This window comes from Danio aesculapii, chromosome 2, assembly GCF_903798145.1.
Source record: "Danio aesculapii chromosome 2, fDanAes4.1, whole genome shotgun sequence".
Classification (NCBI taxonomy): domain Eukaryota; kingdom Metazoa; phylum Chordata; class Actinopteri; order Cypriniformes; family Danionidae; genus Danio; species Danio aesculapii.
In genome coordinates this window covers 9993828-10012691 of record NC_079436.1, presented here as the reverse complement: position 1 = coordinate 10012691, position 18864 = coordinate 9993828, and the positions used below count along the sequence as shown (strand labels likewise).

At 35.8% G+C, this 18864-nt stretch overlaps 1 protein-coding gene across 1 annotated transcript in view; it reads right to left on the bottom strand.

Moving 5' to 3' along the window:
* Nucleotides 1-2266: 2266 nt before the first annotated feature.
* si:dkey-119f1.1 (Structural maintenance of chromosomes protein 6-like) overlaps nt 2267-18864 on the bottom strand; it is a 52213-nt gene continuing 35615 nt past the window's right edge. The window contains exons 20-27 of the mRNA XM_056472322.1: nt 17430-17600; nt 13950-14087; nt 13719-13864; nt 11096-11221; nt 10168-10273; nt 6433-6585; nt 5565-5662; nt 2267-2664 (exon numbers count right to left, since the gene is read on the bottom strand). Coding sequence (XP_056328297.1) covers nt 2568-2664; nt 5565-5662; nt 6433-6585; nt 10168-10273; nt 11096-11221; nt 13719-13864; nt 13950-14087; nt 17430-17600 — 1035 coding nt within the window. The 3' untranslated portion in view covers nt 2267-2567. The remainder of the gene's footprint in view (nt 2665-5564; nt 5663-6432; nt 6586-10167; nt 10274-11095; nt 11222-13718; nt 13865-13949; nt 14088-17429; nt 17601-18864) is intronic.

Sequence of the window (18864 nt, the reverse complement as noted above, 5' to 3'; positions counted from 1 at the left end):
TGCTAAATAAACATTCTTGTTTATCTGAAAAACAATGCTGTAGTCAGATATATTATGCTTTGAAAATGTGTGTTACATGCCGGAACGTCTGTCTTTGTTTTGGTCTCTTTAACCAGCCCACTGCCACTTTAGTTAAGGTTAAGGTTTATAATCTAAATAATACATAGTAAACCTCTTTAACATTATTAAATGTACATGCTGAATCACTGTTGGTTTTGAGTCACAGTTCTAAAGTTCAATTTCAAGCGGTTTATTTTATTTTCAAGATATGAGATAAACTATCTGCTGCTGCTTTCAGTAGTACGGCAATAAATGTCATGTAAAATGGCATTCAACCTCACATTATTAGCATTTAACACTGAATAAAGCACATGAGGTGTACCTGAGGTGATCAGTTATCCTGTTATTCAGCTGCAAGAAATAGAAGCCGTTTCTAATATATACATTTTAGGTGTTGATTAGGGCAAAAAACTCCTTTTAATATACAAAATATACCTTCTATCACAAGCCGTTGCTTTTATTTAGAACATGATTTAAATCAGCCTTAACGCTCGATCATCAGACTCACTCCTTCGTCCTCAATCTAGCAACCTGCACTTGCATTAATTTTGATCCAGGAATGCAATACCTAGTTTAACCACCGTTGTCAAACTTACAGTACATACTGCACCTCTATTGTTTTTTATAAGTTTTTAGTTATTAAACTCCCCAAATCATTCTAAAACTCTGTGCAGAAGTGTCAAAAAATGTCTACACAGATTCAGTCTGGCCCTGCTCATGGGGAACAATGAACAAAGAATGAGCAATGAACAGAAAACAAAACAAAAAAAAAAAAAAGCAAAAACATTCATTCCCCAGTATCATTCCAGTCGAGAGGATCTCCCTCAAAAAGGACAGAACATGGCCAGGACTGGCAAGCCAAATCAGTGATGAGGAACTGGATGGACAATCAAGCAGATGCTCATCACCACTGAACTATAACTGTAGTACTGCAAAAAAGTGTGATTGCATGCCATAAGCTTAACCAGGAAACCACAGTAACAGCAGTATTTGCATACGGACAATTCAGAGGCCACATGAATTCAATGTCAATGCTTAAACTTGTTCTAAGCATAAAAACAGCAACCTCAGACAATGACTAACAGGTAAAATGACTGGTTGGATCATCTCTAATGTGAATTCGTTCAGGATTATACAACCTGGTCTGTTACACCAAAAACAGTACACACCGCATCAAACCAAAACAAGCCACAGATGCTTTTTTTTTGGCTTTGAACTAGGAAACAACTGAATTTATTTTTTTAATCAACGACTGGAAAAAATAAAACAGTGAAAGATTGAAAATTGTAATTAAAACATTAACATTAAACAATCACTAGTCAATAAATGACATATTTAACCAACTATAAATGCAAATAACATTGCAATCACATTGATATAAGAAAATATAAAAACTATTATTTTAGGAAAATGTAAAGTGCTAAACAGGATGTGACTTTGGTTTTTAGTAACTATTTAGGCTATAAACGAACACTTTAAAATGACAACTTTGAAAAAAAAAAAGTTCTATAAAGTGCAGAGATCTAAACCCCATTTTGAAAACATTTCTTTTATTAGTGCTGTTAAACAATTAATAATACCTAAATTACATACAAATAAAAGTTTGCATTTACATAATAATTGTGTGTACAGTGAATAATAATAATATTTATATACTTATACATAAAAAATAAATTATATATATATATATATATATATATATATACATACATATATATATACATATATATATATATATACACATATATATATATATATATACATATACATACATATATATATATATACATATATATATATATATATATATATATATATATATATATATATATATATATATATATATATATATATATATATATATATATACACACACATGTAAATATTTTAAGCATATATATATAATATATATATATATATATATATATATATATATATATATATATATATATATATATATATATATATATATATGCATGCTTAAAATATTTACATGTTTATTAATATATATATATATATATATATATATATATATATATATATATATATATATATATATATATATATATATATATATATATATATATATATATATAAATAAATAAATAAATGTGCATGCATACATGTATATTCTTAAAAATATTTACAAGTACATTAATATTTATATTTATACCAACAAATACATACACACGTAAATATTTTAACTACATATATGTGTGCACATTTATAAACACACATAACTATACACAGTATATAGAGGCATGTTACGTAAATACAAACATAATATTTTGTACGCAATTAGTCACTGTTAATCATTAAACAGCACTAAAGCAGCATTAAAGCATACTTTAATTTAAATTCTGGACTAATACAAAAGCCATCCTCTTCTATCAAAGGTAATATGAATATGCAGCCTTCATAACAAAGTCATAATGTTGCTCTGGGTTGTTTGTGTGTGTGTTGTGTGTTATTGGGTTTGCCTCATACAAATCAGCTGGTCAGAAACATCACTCTGGGTTCCTCTGGCTAAAAGGAAGAGCAGAATGGCCACGTTCTGGGTCGTTCAGCCGCAGGACGCGGATCAGGTTGTTTATTGGAAGAGAACTGGAAAAAAGAAATGGAAAAACTCTTATTGGGAGTCCAAAATCCAGAACATTTATCTTCGTTCCTAGACATGTAACATGTGAGCAATTCCATACAAATGTCAACCTTGCCATTAAAAAAAAAGTACTGTAAAAAGACTCAAAAATGTCTCCATCTGTGTTTTCAAACAATTATATTTGATTTAACAAAGTCACACAAGTGCTAATTTCACATCTGTTACATCCATAACCAAGCTTTTCCCTCATAAATGTCAAATAAAATAAAATCATCGTTTTTGTTTTGTGGAGACAACTTCATATGCGAAAAATGCAAGAAAAAACCTCGCACACTGAGTCCGATGAGTATTAATTAAGCCAATACGAAAAACATTTCGGAATCAGTTCAAGCAGTGATATTTTGTTCTGCTCTCTTCTCCAAAGTAGAAAACTAAAGAGGAATAGCCTACATAGAGAAGCAGGAGAGTTCTCCTCCTCATCAAAGAGCTGTGCTAGATTACCCCCAAATGCAAAGTTGATTTTAGGAAATCTGTGGAATTTTCCTACATTGCTTGTGATACTTCACACAAATCCCGCACAGAGACTGGCAGTTCCTACAGACATCATAATAGATGGTTGACGTTTTGAAGCAACAGACCGAAATCGGACCATGCTTTCTATTATAATGTCTGTGGGCAGTATGTCAAATGTATGGACACCAATGACACACACATACACACATATACGCACACACACACCAAGCAGCAGCAGGGGAGAGGTGCGTCAGACACTGAATCCAGCAAATAGGGGTTCTCAACTGTCCGTCACATTCTGTCTTTTATATATTTTATGCACAGTGTTTGTCATAAACTTAACTGCAGCTTAAATGATGGCATTTTATATTTTACCGTTCGCTTGTACTGTCACACTTTTTCGGATGCAATATGCAAAAAAATAATAAAAAAAATCAAACCTGGTTCAAATTTATTTATGATAGATGAAAGTTTTGGAGGGAGTGTGTCAATTTGATTCACATTAAGTGAGGTCAAATTTATTTTTTAACGTGCAATAATCACAGATTCGAAAATTTCAGATTCAGTGTGCAAAAACCTTTACCCTTTTGATTAGCATTATTTTTTTTGGGTTGGGATGTTTAATTCACAGAATTTCTACAAAGTATGTTGTAAACCGTAAACTCAAATGAGAGAATGTTAGGCACCTTGTGTCAAAATGATTGATTTATTACCCTCATAAAAACATGGATACATCTCTTTTTTTTTAAACAAACAATACAAATATTTGTTTTGTAACGAACTCTTTTACCCACGTTGTTAAACATTTTAACCTTACACTGTTTTATTTTTTTAAATATGATTGAACACTTTTCAGGTGAGAAAAACACAACGGAACAGTCAGATTTTAATATGTAAACCATGTATGTGAAAACATCAAGGAGCAACCTCCTTAGTTGTAAGTAACTGGAACTGCAGTTCATGGAAATTCTGCTAGCCCTGGCTCCATAATAGAGCACATTTCTATTGATCCCAATGTTAAAATGGCCAACTTTACAGCAGAAAAAAAGGTGTTTACAACCTGGTACGAAGAAAGATTTTGGTGCATATAGCTAATATTACACTTCATGACATCATGATGCATATTTAAGGGCGTGGCCACTTAAGTGACATATTGGTCTCGCTGGTCGCTGTCTTGTCACCTCAGCAGATTAGCCGCTGAACTCGGCATATATATCGTATTTTTGTTCATATACATGTTTTAAGTGGCTTTACACAGTCAATTGCCTTTTGGAATTATTTCCTACAATTATCAGATGATATGGCATGCTGTGTGCACTTAATTGTGCTCACAAACCATTCACGTGCCCTCCATTTCGCAGGTGAGTAAAATTCTTATACTGTATACCATCTCTATAAATGCCTTTGTTTTATTTAAGATCATTTATCATTTATAATTTTCTTTAGAGCTCGAATGCACTCCAGAATCTGACAGATTGATTAGCTGTAGGCTCTATGACTTCCATTTTGCAAACAAGTAGAAAATATATTGTTAAAGACAGTGGCGCCTGCAGCTGTATGCGTCAAACCTACCATGAGAGGGCGGGAATTAATGCCACTTTACTAATTACTAAGACATTTTAATCAAATGTGATAAAATAAATATGTGTTTAAATGAGTTCAGTTGGTTAGAGAGAAGTGACGTCAACCTCAACAATGGGTAAATAGATGCGTGAACATTGAGTTTACTCACTTCATTCGCCACAACTTCACAATAGATGCAGATTCATGTCATGGGTGTGGCTTCTGCCTGCTCAGTGACTCTAGCTTCGTTGGAAAATGGCTAACATTGAAGGCTGAAAAACAGCGTAGATTCGTTTGCTGCCGTGTCTGAGTGCACTAGATCTTTTCAGAGGTGCACCCAGCTCCACGAGTTCAACTCCTCCAGAAATTACACCTGGATGATGGAGGCTTTCAGCGGTGCTTCTGACTAAGCCGAGCCCAGTTTGATGAACTGTTGTCCGGTGTCGGCAGGAGGATTTCCCCCCGGGACACCAAAAACAGGCACTACATCATAATCACGCCCATACAAGAGCAAGCTCCTGATTGGTTAATGTGGTGCGAATGTCCGCTAAAGTTTAGATTTTCCAACTCGAGCGATTCACGCATCAAACTCCCGAAACATTCAACTCGCACTGCGTCATTCTTGCAGCCTCATTTGTGCGAATGGTGCTGCAGGATGTCTATTCACATCTTTGCACTGACTTAACATGTAAATCACTCGCGCTTGACGCTTCATCCGTGTCTGGTGTGAACGCACCATTACAAGCACAAACAAGCTCCTATATTTACAAGTGTTTTAAGAGTCTTCTAATAGTCGAATCTAAGTAGGGTATGTTTCCACATGCTTTACCTCATGTTCTGTGGTGTGAGGAAAATGAACTGTCTGTAGCGCTGGCTGGCCGCGATCTTCAGCATCATGTCCATAGAAATCCGCCGGTTTACCATGTCCTGGAAGAAACGCGCACTTTAGTCACCTGATTCTCATTAGTAGCCATGACAAATGCATTTTTGTATTCCCACTATGCTCTCGACTCTTGAATGGATGGTTCACCCCAAAAAATGAAAATGACTCCTGATTTGCTCAGCCACATGTTTTTCAAAAGCAGAGTTTCTTTCTCCTGTTTAAGAAAAAAGGAATGCTGGAATCCAGACAGCTGACTGCAGCCATTGACTTCCATAGCAGAACAATCACAATTCAGAAATCTGTGGTTAACATCAACTGTTTGACTGCAAAGCCTATCAAAAACATCCTCTTTTGTGCTCAACAGAGTAATTTCTGATTTAAACTCTGATTTCAATTGAAGTAAATGTAGATTGATGGCTTTGTTCTAAATCAAATTTCTTTCTTAAATACTGAAAATACTGAAAGTCTGCATTTTGGAAAATGATTGCAAGAATTGTCTTATTGTTTGGCTGAAAACCTGAAAAGTTTTTCAACATTTGGAATCCCTTTGTAGGATTCCTGAAGAAAGCGGATACAATTTTTTTCTCTGTAAAACTTGTATCACCTGCTATTAGTATACAATTCATTTAACAATTGTGCTGCTTCGCTCATTTTAAACATTGACCTGATTAATCTGATCCTTGTCAGTTAAGAGAGGCATACAAAACAGAGGGTCTGAAGACCGGAATTGAGAACCACTGTTCTAAAGAATACAAGTCTTCACACAACAGACACTTACTGTGTGAAATACAGTCTAAACGGATTTGTTTTTTACCATATAGACATCAAACTCATCCAAGGCACGGAAGGGAGCTTCAGCAATGGCCCACAGTGACAGGACGAAGCACACGGTGGAAAACGAACGTTCTCCTCCAGATAGCGAACGCATGTCACTCAGAGCAGCCTTCCCACCCTCTCCTGGCTGAACCTGAGGTAAAAACAACAACACATGATCAACACATTGCGTCAAGGTTAAAACTAGGGCTGGACGATGAATTTATGATAAATAAATGTCTTAAAGAGGCCTAATGGTAGAGCCCTGCACGGGCCTTAAATCTAAGCTCCAATTAGAAGAACTCGGAGGCGCGGCAATCCCTGCACATTTCTGTTTACAGGCGCTCAGTGCGTGTATCTGATTATTCTTGTGCTTTATGCTGCGCTTTTTCAAAATCTTCCTGAGCATTGCATCTTGCGTTTTTAGAAGTGAAAAGTTGCAGGTTCAATTCCCGGTCCCTGCAGCAAGGCAATTAAGCCCTAATCCCTTCGCACGTATGCTCACTGTGGGTGTTTGTGTGTGCTCTTACTCCTCACTTAAAATGAGTGTTTGCACTTAGATGGTTTAAAAGCAGAAGACCAATTTGGAATATAGGTAAAACCATACTTGAGAAGGCTCACTTCACTTCTTTGGTGTAAATGAGTCATATGTCCCAAGTCTACGGGTGCCAGCAACCAGCATTTTTCAAAATATCTTCTTTTGCGTTCAACAGAAGTAGCTCATAAGGACTTGAAACCAGGAGAGTTAATAAATGAGGTAATGTTTAGTTTTGGGTGAACTAAATCTTTAATGTTTACGCGATCCTGTTGATATAATTGCAATGTTGATATAACCAGTATTTAAAAAGTCTCCATTATAAACGTCTAAGAATGCTCACAATGGATGTCTGTACAAAATTTTCTCTATAAAATAGAGAAGTCTATAAAAAATCCTTCAATAAAACTTAGATATTTTTCTAGTTTTATGGACAACTACTCTGTATTTTTCCTAGTACTTATGGACAACTACTCCGTAAACTAACTGGTCCCACTTTATATTAAGCGTCCTTAACTACTACGTACTTACACCAAAATTAATAATTAGTTACAATGTACTTATCGTGTAAATACGTGTATTTACTGTGTACTTATGCTTGATTCTGTAATTACATTTGTAAATACACTGTTGACCATCCCTTACACCTTAACCCACCGTTAAACCTACCCATACCTCCAAACATGTCCATAACCCTACCTCTTTTCCAACTCAAGAGCACCACAAGTGTTCTCAAATACATTATGAACACAGTAAGTATATTGTATTAATTTTTTGATGCAAGTAATAATAGTTAATGACACTTAACATAAAGTGGGACCAACTAACTAACCAACCAACCAACCAACCAACCAACTGACTAACTAACTAACTAACTGACTAACTAACTAACTAACTAACTAACTAACTAACTAACACAAATACACATTTACACAAATACACATTCATAGTAGTGTTTTTGTGTTTGTTAGTTAGTTAGTTAGTTAGTTAGTTAGTTAGTTAGTTAGTTAGTTAGTTAGTTTACGGAATAGTTGTCACCCTTGTAGTTTTGATGTGAATAGTTTAGTTTAGAATAGATTAGTTTTATTTGAATAGAGTAGTTTAGTTAAGCGTCACATACTTGAAGATTGTCGTTTTGGTTCTACACTTTCCTATGGTTAATTAGTTCAGTGAGTTGGGGTTTAGTTAGATTGTTTTGTTCTATTTATTTCTTTGTGTTGGCAATACTCCTGTTTTTCACTTGATTCAGTGAATAATTAATTCACATTCCAAGATCTTCTATTCATTGTTTTATATCATTGTTTAATAAATGTTTTTGTTTTACATATCCGTTTGTTGGGGTTTCTCTTATTTTCATCCAGCACCAGCAGAACTCACTTACTGTTATAGCTCATCCCTTTAATAGGGATGCACCGATACCATTTTTTGGAACCGATCTGATCCCGATACCAAAATTTAGAGTATCGACCGATACAGATCTCATCCCGATTTTTTTTAACATGATACAGTTTCTATAGTTCTAATTAACTCAAATAATATATCTTCTTTGGTAAAAACAACATACCTATAGGCCTACTGTATATGACAGATGAAGCAATCGAACTTAAAACATGATGCTTCCTGTAAACTAGGCTACATTATTTGAGCATTCGTTATGACACTAATATGATCTGTTGTGGTCCAGCATATGTTTCCTTTTTTAATATTAAGATTTTTCTTTGAAATCTGTAATAGGCTACCACTTTTTACCCTAATCGCTGGTAAAACAAAACAGCTATTTAGCAAATCTGATATTTTCCTGTAGGTTTCACAGACTAAACTAAACTGTCCGAGGCCAGTATTAGTTAATAATTTAACTAATTCCCTCGACTAAACTCGCCGCGAGTGAGACAGAGAAACTGAAAGCATGTCTGAAAAATAATTTTTTGTCTGAAAAATTATCGTTTGGAACGAATTTCGTTTGGTATAATTTGCTGGTTATTTTAATGTATTTTTGTTGGTCGGTACAAAATAAACGAAGATTTGAAATTCAAAACAAGGTCCGCTTATATGCTTCAGCGTACAAACTGACGAACTGGTCTGTTAAATAAAATATTCATATTAATAAAATTACAGTGAAACATTCACAATTTCAGAGTATCTATATTATTATAGGCTACATAATTTTCTGTTAATGACCATACATGTCAGTTTCACTTTTATTAATTTAATCAACTACTCTGACCACAATGAGCCAGGCTTTACAAACTATTCACAGCACTGAAAGTTTTCCCCTCGAAAGAATAATCTCAGTCAGACTCGGGAGGATGAGAGAACAGAAACTCATTTTACAGAGCGGCGCAAGTTGTGTCTGCGCAGCCTGTGCGTGAATGAAGCGCTTGATGCATCACTGAGACACAGCGCTCAGCCCTCCGTTATCTGCACAAAGGGAAGAAATCAGTGCATTGAGGATCTGTCCAATGTATTATTGAGCCTTTTCTAATTTAACGTTTCAGGTAGGCCGACTTTGTGTGTGAAGAGCAGGTAATAACCCTCTCTACTCCAGTGGTGTGAATGTGATCTGCTGATCTAACAGACACAGTGCAACATGATTTAGAAACAGCAATGAACTCCTTGTTGCAGGTCAAAATTAACCCATTTAATGCAAAACTAAATGCATTTCTGGACTGATTAATTAAACTATAAGGAACAAAAAGCCTTGGGGAAAGTTTTTCGTGTTGTCTTGAACGCGACACTTAGTTTGTATTGTGAACGAACAGAGAATGATCGACACGCGCGGCGACAGGAAGCGCTGAAGTGAACATGAATTTAACCATTTGAATATTCATCTGTACTTCACAATAATCTATAGAATGGCTTCAGAACATTTAGGATATAGTAGGCCTACATGACAACTTTCTAGTGCCTTATAACAGGCTACCTTCATGGATTTTTTTAAAGGATTTGGATCGGTAGCAGCTGGTCGATACCAGACCCAGCAAAAATATGCACTATCGAACCGATATCCGATCCAAGTATCAGGATCGGTGCATCCCTACCCTTTAATAACCTAAACACGTAACACTAGTTACAACATTTATTCTAAAACACTGACCCTAAAGACATTTAGGCTAAAAAATTAACAATGCACCTACAAATAATACAAATAAGTCATGTAGAAAATAGCTACTTCAGTGATGTCATTCTCATGCAAAGCCTTACTGATATGCAGAGAGTCTCATTCTTGTGGTCAAAGATCATCTTCCCTGTATATCCTCTCTGAGACAGCATGGAGTCAAAGTAGTATTTGCAGCGTACAGAAAGCAACCTGATAACACATACAAACACACCTTCATTACCAAAAAGAACGATGGAATTTGTTTATCCCACTATGAAAGTCAATGGTTACAGGTTTTCAACAAGTAAATTAAATAAGTAAATAGAGTAAATTTTCAGTTTTGGGTAAACTATCGCTTTAACATAAGCATTTAATGACTTTGAATTCAGTGTATTAGCATTAAAAGGGACCTATCATGCAAAAATCACTTTTATAAGGGGTTTAAACACAGTTGTGTAGCAACAGTTAGTGAATATAGCCAGGCACTAATGGTAAAAGTTAATTCATTCTATTTTTTATAATCACAATTGATAAAAACAGTCTTCAGAAGTCTTCAGAAATGCTTTGATTGACATTCTCCCTTGGTACGTGTCATCAGAGGAGGAAAGCCCCGCCCATTAGTGATGATCTCTCCCTCATTAGCATAGACAGTCCTAAATGAGAAGCAGCCATCCGCTAGTTTTTACACTGTACCTGCTGAAGATAATGTCAGCGACTAAAAGGCCTTAAAAAAGTTTTAGGTTGCAGAAAGGCATTTGTAGCTCCGCCCTCTTTTGAAAATAGGGACAGGAAGCACATTCTCATTTGAATTTAAAGTGACAGTTACCAGAAAATGCTGCAGACATTAATTTCAGTATAAGGTTTTTACCACTGAAGCGAATACTGAGGTAGTTTTTTTTTTTGCACTCCTCATTTTTCACTCACTAAAACTATTGATTGAAGGGGTGTGGCTAAACATATTTCACCCAATCTAATTCAGATCAGATCAGTCAGAAAGAACCAGACAATCCTGTAACAAAGAGTGAGACTTACATTCTCAATTCAGCGTAGACGTTGTGCCTGGTGATCATGATCTCAGATAACTGATGGATGAAAGCCTCCAGACCCTTCACCTGTCGGGATATTTTACTAAACTTCTCCCTCGCCTCATGGTACTCTCTAAAAATAAACAACAACAACATCACATCACCACTGTAACAACACCAACATCACCACTGGAACATCATAACAAATAAACCACACTTTATGGATATGGAGGGTAAGCATAGCTCTTACATAGCTCTTAGCACTCATAGCACTACACGTGATAAGGCACCATGATGCAATAAAATATATCTTTTCCATGTTAAAAGGAGTTTTTGTAACTACCTGTGATGGACAAAATTTCAGATTTAGTTTCTATATCTGCAATGTTGAAACAACAGCATAAACTACTATGACAATCATAGATATATACACTAGACATCGCATACGAACCCTGAGCATCCATCAATAGCACTGCCACATTTGTACAGTGCTCCCAGCACAAATGTCATTCAACCGCACTAGTCAAGACAGTGTGCCAACGTGAAGATGCTTGGCTTTAGCGCTACTTACAGGTGTAGTAACAAGCAAACAAAGAAAACAAAGCACGAAGGCAGAATATTTCATATGTAAGATTTCATTTTTTACGTTTTTATTTGTTATGAACGTTTGTGCTAAACAGGTAACGTTATTAATGATAATACAGTCACTTACTGCACTGACCATAAGGCAAAGTGGCACCAACTCGCACTAAATACTGGGCTTATGCTAGTTTTGTTGAATAAAATAAGCAAACAATGCAAAAGAAATATGACAATGAGATGCTGCGGTGCCAGAAATTATTATTAGTCGTTCATAACGGAGATTCATTCACAAATGAATTGCTCCCTCCGTCAGTATGAGAAGTGAAAGCAGAAGAGGGGGTGTGTTTCGAGACATGGATTAGATCAAATCTAACTGGAGGGAGGATAAATTTACATGCACGCAAACACATACTCTTTGTCAGCAATGCCCGTCCATCAATGTAGAAAAGTGATGTAAAATTATAATTTTCCTAATAAAAAAAAAAATTGCATACTGACCACTGGGAAAACTCCCAATCATAGATATATGGGTATATGCATATAGCTTAGGCTCTGGATGGCTGTTTATTCAATTAAACATTAATTTTGAACTGGAGGCCTGCATAAGCTCGAAACCAACTAAAGTCATAACTGAACTAAACAGAAATGGAATTAAGATGTGGAGTATGCGTATATAAGTGGCATTATTGAAGTAAACACCGCAATCAGTAAACACTGTCATGTTGGACTTTTCGCCATAATTTCCGACAGGATCCACACGCGCGGCTGTCAGTAAAGGACAGACTCACAACATACACTCACATCGCGAAACGCGGAAGTTTTTTTTCTTTCCATTTGGCGAGCGTAATTAAATTCCATGACACTCTCTCCAGTCCTTACTCCTTATTTGCGTCTAATACCCCAGTTTGTCACGGGGGCATGAATGAAATGTTCATGAGTTAAAGTGAAACTGCGGAACTGCAGCTCCTGCTGATTTGATTCAGAAGGGCACTTTTTGTCAGACGGCTCACTGGTCAGGTATACATCCGCGCTAAAATATCAAGGTGAAACTCATCATAGCTTGTGTAGAATAGACCCAGCTCCCAACTTTGAGAATAGATTAACGGCGATATTTCTTTTTATCGAGCGATAAAAGAGTCTCGAACGACCCACCACTAATATTTTGATAACGAAATGGGGGCGTGGCTTGGGGATAAAATTCTCACTCCAAACTAAAACCAAAAGTTGGCAGTCCTGCATTGCGTTTACTCGCTTCATTCACGCGTCAATTTCGATTAATTCGCGTCTCAAATTCACGTCACAATAGATGCAAATTCACGTTATGGGCAGAGCTTCTGACTGCCTGGTGACTTTAGCTTCGTTACTAAATGGCTAACATGATTTTTATCGAGAGAATAGCTGCGCTTTATGTGTTGCAGGAAGGCTGAAAAACAGCCTATATTCGTTCGGAGTCCACTAGATTCATTTAGAGGTGCACCCAGCTCTGAGTTCATCAACTCCTCCAGATAATATACCTGGATGATGGAAGCTTTTAGCAGTGCTTCCGACTGAGCCAAGCCCAGTTTGATAAGCTGTTGTCTGGTGTCGACCTAAGGATTTCCCCTTCGGGATACCAACAACAGGTGCTACATCATAATCACGCCCCTACAAGAGCAAGCTTTGAGTCTTTGCATTGAGTTAACATGTAAATCACTCGCGCTTGAAGCTTCCTCTGCGTCTGGTGTGAACGCAGCATTAGTAGAGTCCATGGAACACCTTTAACATGCTACAGTCTAAAATTAAAGGGAAGATGAACATTTTAGGTGTACATTTGGACATGTTTCTGGAAGTCTATTTATTAAATGTGTTGAATAATTTCAAATCAAAAATAAACATATAAATAACTTTACAAATAATTGTTTTAATTAACTCCAAATGTTCATTTTTTATCTTTCATGATCCTTGAAATAGACTTTTCTTTTTGTTGATGTTAAAAACTATTTCTAATATCTTTAATTAGATTTTTGGGTGAAATCAGCTCACATTCTTTTGAAAGCTTGTAAATGTACCTGACGATGGTGTCTCTGTGTCCCTGTTGGTCCTGCTGTGTATTGATCTTGTTTTTCAGTCGGCTGATCTCGCTGTCCAAACTCTTTGCCGTTCTCCTCACATCCAAGCGCTCTGGGCAGATTTCTGAGGCCTTTGCAATTGAAGCCTGTAAAAAAAATGTAATATAAAAAAAACACACACACTATTCTTTTCATATATAAAGTGTCTAAGATGTCAAGATTTTTTTTTACCTGTAATTCCTGCTCCTTCTGATTCAGGCTCGTCTTTAGTGTCTCGATCATTTCCAAGTGGGTTTTTCGTTTTTGCTCATAGTGTTTTTTGTGGTGTTTACTTCTCTCCACCTCCTGATCACTGTTGTTCAAACGCTCCTACGTACAATCACATAAAAACAAAACTATTTACAGCTTACGTCCTAAAAAGGTAGCCCAAAAACATTCTGATCGCCTCCTGATGCACTCTCCATGTACATGAATAGAATGAGTGCCAAACATAAAAAAACTGAATTACATGTAAAATTTTTCATGACCATTATTGTTTTACTCAGTTATTCGATAGTTAAAAAGATAGGTGCTTGCAAATACGTCCTATAATAGCTAATCGCACAGACTATGACATTTTGCTTCATTTTTCTCACTTTTTTAAAAATGTTGGACACATTAATAATGGATTGGGGTGTTATTGATCATGCAAATTTTGGCTTCACTTTAAACTATAATCATGACAGATAAAACCAGATTAAAACCATCAATCGTTTCTCAGTAAATGACAAGGCAACAAAACATTGCTGCATCTCTGATACAAGTATTATTTAAGGAAAAAAATAAATAGCACTACAGTGTATGGGTGCTCTGTGCTTGTCTGAGAGAATTACTAATTTGTCTAGCAAAATGTGTGTGTTTTTTAAACAATGTATGATAGGTCAGTTCTTGTCACGTGATTCACTGTGCACCTGGAAGGTGAGAGTGCGTCGCACTGCACTACTCCAAATATGTGCACGCAAGCCACACGCCTCTATTGGGAATAACAAACTTGTGCGCAGAAAAGACACAATACGTGAATGTCTGCAGTCATTTGGGATCTCCAGCAGTTGATCTTCTTGCGCAGACATGATGGATTCACTTGATTTATTGACAAATGGGTTGTGGATCCAATACTTGGCAGTTCACTGGGCCTTTTCCTGTTCACAAACAAACTTTCTAAAGACGTCTGTTTCTTACTCATTTTGCTGCTTGTGGGTTAAATTTGGGCACTTAAGTGACCGCGATGTAACCGAGAGAAAACGGTCATTTTTCAAAATAAAAGATCGTTCAGACTCAGATAATAAATAAAATAGAAATCATTAATGATTTTTTTGTGCAGCCCGGTACCGATTGATCCAAAAAACAGTAACAGTCTGTGGGTTGGGGAACACTGATCTATGTAACAACTTTTATATAATTTTTAATGTGTATTTTATTTATAATTTATGTCTTTTATCTATATTTTAGCAACATCTATCTTTCATTTATCTATCTTTGAGCACAATATTATGGTTCAATAGCATTTTTATTTATTTACTTCTCAAATTTTTTTATATTTTGTAATAAAATACAGCAAATAAAATTAGCGTAAATCCAGTATTCATTTTAATTAATCATCTATCATCCAATCCAGTCTAATTATGCTGGTAAAATCCATATCAGCTTTAATCCATATCCCATATTCATACTTTAATATTTAATATTAACATACAGTGTTTCCTCTAGGATTTTTTCCAGCTGTGGCGGCAGGCCTTTTTTACACAGATCTACTAACTACCTGTGGCGTTATTTCAATGGCAAATGTCGTGAGCGCGGTATTACAAGTCAAGATCGCATTTATGTAATAGCCTACGAGCATGCGAATCTCTTTGCTTGCGCGCTGATTTCCTCTGCTCGTGCACAAAACTTCTTGCACGCCCCCTCAAATATACGCTGCTCAAGTGAAGATCTTCTTGTGCACTCTCAAATAAACATTGCTGAAGTGCGATTTAGTGCGTTTATGTAACAAGTATGTCTCCAACATTTATTAGATTTGCTAGGAATATTTATGAATGTCTTCAATAGACCTACAGAGCGATATTAAAGGGCACCTATTGTAAAATATCTACTTTTCAAGCTGTTTGGACAGACATATGTGCATGTATGGTGTATAGACCGTCATATTGGGGTGATATAAGCACACCCAGTGCTTTTTTTTCAAATTTAACAACATAAAAAACGGTGGACCAATTGGAGCGGTTTTCAGATCGACCGCAACTTTACGTAGGAGTGCGGTCCCCCCGCCCACCAATATTGATTGACAGGTGCGTCATCATATCCTCAGTTTGTTGATTCACGTCCGCTATTTTCAGCGTGAGTCGAAGCGATATCACTAAAGGAACACCCTAGCTCTATTTTTAGATGCAAGACTCATTGGGCTCAACACAAGAGTAATATTCTCCACAATATCACTCTAATCGGAATTATTGGTTGTATCTTTAGGTAGGTTTGCAAACATGTGTACTTCTCATTGAGTCTACCTTATACTTCAGCCGTTTGCATTTCTCGCGATCCCAGAAGCTCCCTGTGATCTTAACTAGCATGCGTTTTAGAATTCTAAACATAGGTTTCTATCAGGGTACACTCAAGTCGACGGCTGGGCGCCGTGGACCGCTGCAGAAACCTATGTTTAGAATTCAAAAATGCGTGGTGCGACGATTCGGGACACTTCATGTTTCTGCCGCGCCACAGAGAGTGTCTGGTGTGCCGTGTCGTGGCTTCGAGCGGCACATCCGGTGCCTCAATCAAAGTTAATTCAGTGTGCGTGGTTATTAGTTTTTTGTGTACAAGCTCGGCACTTGAAACTAGCACACAGTTGGCTGTAAAACTGTACAAAGACACAAATGATTTTGTACTCTCTGCTTGGTCTGGGTCGTACATGTATGACTGATTGCTGAACCTCTCACTCCTGCTCCTTCTCTGTTTGCCTGTCAGACTCTGTTGCAAACACAGAGCGGGTGAGCTCATGGCCCCGCCCCCTTGTTACGTTGGGTGGGAAGCTGAAACTAATTTACATGTGAAGCAACACACCCATAAATCAGCGAACTGTGGACACACCCCCAACATGACACTTTTTAACACATTAAAATAAAAAAATCTGAATTGTTTTTTGAACTGAATCTAAACTGGCACACTCACAAGAACCATAATATTAATATTAAATCATAAAAAAGAGGTAAACTATGTGCCCTTTAATGTGTCCTGAAGTAAAGTGTAATGGCTATATGTCGTGTTTGCTAGCCTTACGCATCACACACCTGTCAGTCAGTCAGCACGTCACCTTAAAGGGGTAAACAAATAACGCACAGCACTACTACGGTTACAGAAAAGTTCGCGCTGTTATAATTCTCTTACCTTTTAATATGTTTTGGTGCGATAATAACCCGCTATTAAAAAAAAAAAAACACGAATGAATGAAAAGCTGTAATGTAGCCGTGGCTGGATCAATTTTGGCATAGCGCCCCGCCATGGAAGAATGAATGTAGCGGAAACCTTGACATGTCATTCACTATGAAGTAAACCTGATTACACCACCTGCTATTTTTAAGCATTATCAAAAAGTAATTCAATGACTGAAAGTCATACAGATGTTACTGGTCATAAAGAACTGCTCATTTTTAACGAGCCATTGAATAAAATGTCTTCTCTGACCTTAATGGGCTCCGCTTCCTCTACAATGCTGTTTACGGTTTCCTTCTTTTGCCGGAAGAGTTTCTCAGCCTCCTCATATTCCTTCTTGCAGGTTTGTGTCTGTCTCCGCAGAGCTTCAAACTCTTCTCCACAAACACTTATGCGTCCGCTCAGCTCCTCCAGTTCCTCCTCCTGAACATACACACATAATGAGCTGGGCCAAACACAATCTGCTGACTTTTTTGCCATTTCTGTGCACAATTTTGTAAAAAGAAAAATAAATAAAATAAATAAATAATAATAATAATTCTGAGGATTAATGTGGAATGATTTTGAGAGTATAGAAACTAAATATCTAATGCATGAATTAAACAAACAATTACCTTTTAACAGAATTTGGAGACATTGTTTGCTTTTTCTGCATAGAATTTTGTAAAAAACATAATAAAACAAAACGCGACGTTATGTGGATTGATTTAAAGAGTAAAAAAATTAAATATTAAATGAATGCAATACACAATTAATTACCTTTCAACAGAATCTGTGACATTTTTTGTTATTTAGAATTTTGTAAAAAAAAAAAAAGAATTATTCAGCGAATTTATGTGGAACAACTTCGAGAGTATAGAAACAAAATATTTAACAGATGAAATAAACAAATAATCACTTTTTAACACAATATGCAACATTTTTTTTATTTTCTGCACTGAAAATCTGCAAATTTGTGAATGATTTTAAGCGTATAGAATCTAAATATTAAATCCATGAAATAAACCAAAAATTACTTTTTAACACAATCTGCCGACATTTTTTGCTATTTCTGTGCAGAAATTTTTTTTCTTTATAAATCTGCAGATTTATTTGGAATGATTTGGATATTTAATGAATTACAAACAAATAATTACTTTTTAATGGAATCTGCAGACACTGTTTGCTTTTTCTGCGCAGAATTTTGTCAAATAAAAAATAAATTAAATCTGCGGATTTATGTAGAATGATTTTGAGAGTATAGAAACAAAATTTTTAATGAATGAAATTGACAATTAATTACTTTTTAACAGAATCTGCCAACATTTTTTGTGTTTTCTGCATAGCATTTAGTAAAAAAATAAATAAATACAAAATCGGCTAATTTATGTGGAATGATTTTGAGAGTGTTGACCAAAAAATGTATCATGAAATGACTTTTTGACTTTGTTTTAACAAAATTTGTAGACATTTTTTGCTTTTTCTGCACAGAATTTTGTACAAAAACATATGCAAATTTGTGTGAAATGATGAGTATAGAAACTAAAAATGTACAATAAAATAATCACTTTTTAACTTTTAAACAAAAGGTCATTCAATAACAACCAATCAGAACCACTTGTTTGGTATACAAAGTAAGTCTCACATAATAAATCTACTAAAAGACACAACATTGTCCTTTACAAACTGCATTGTACATAAATCTTAT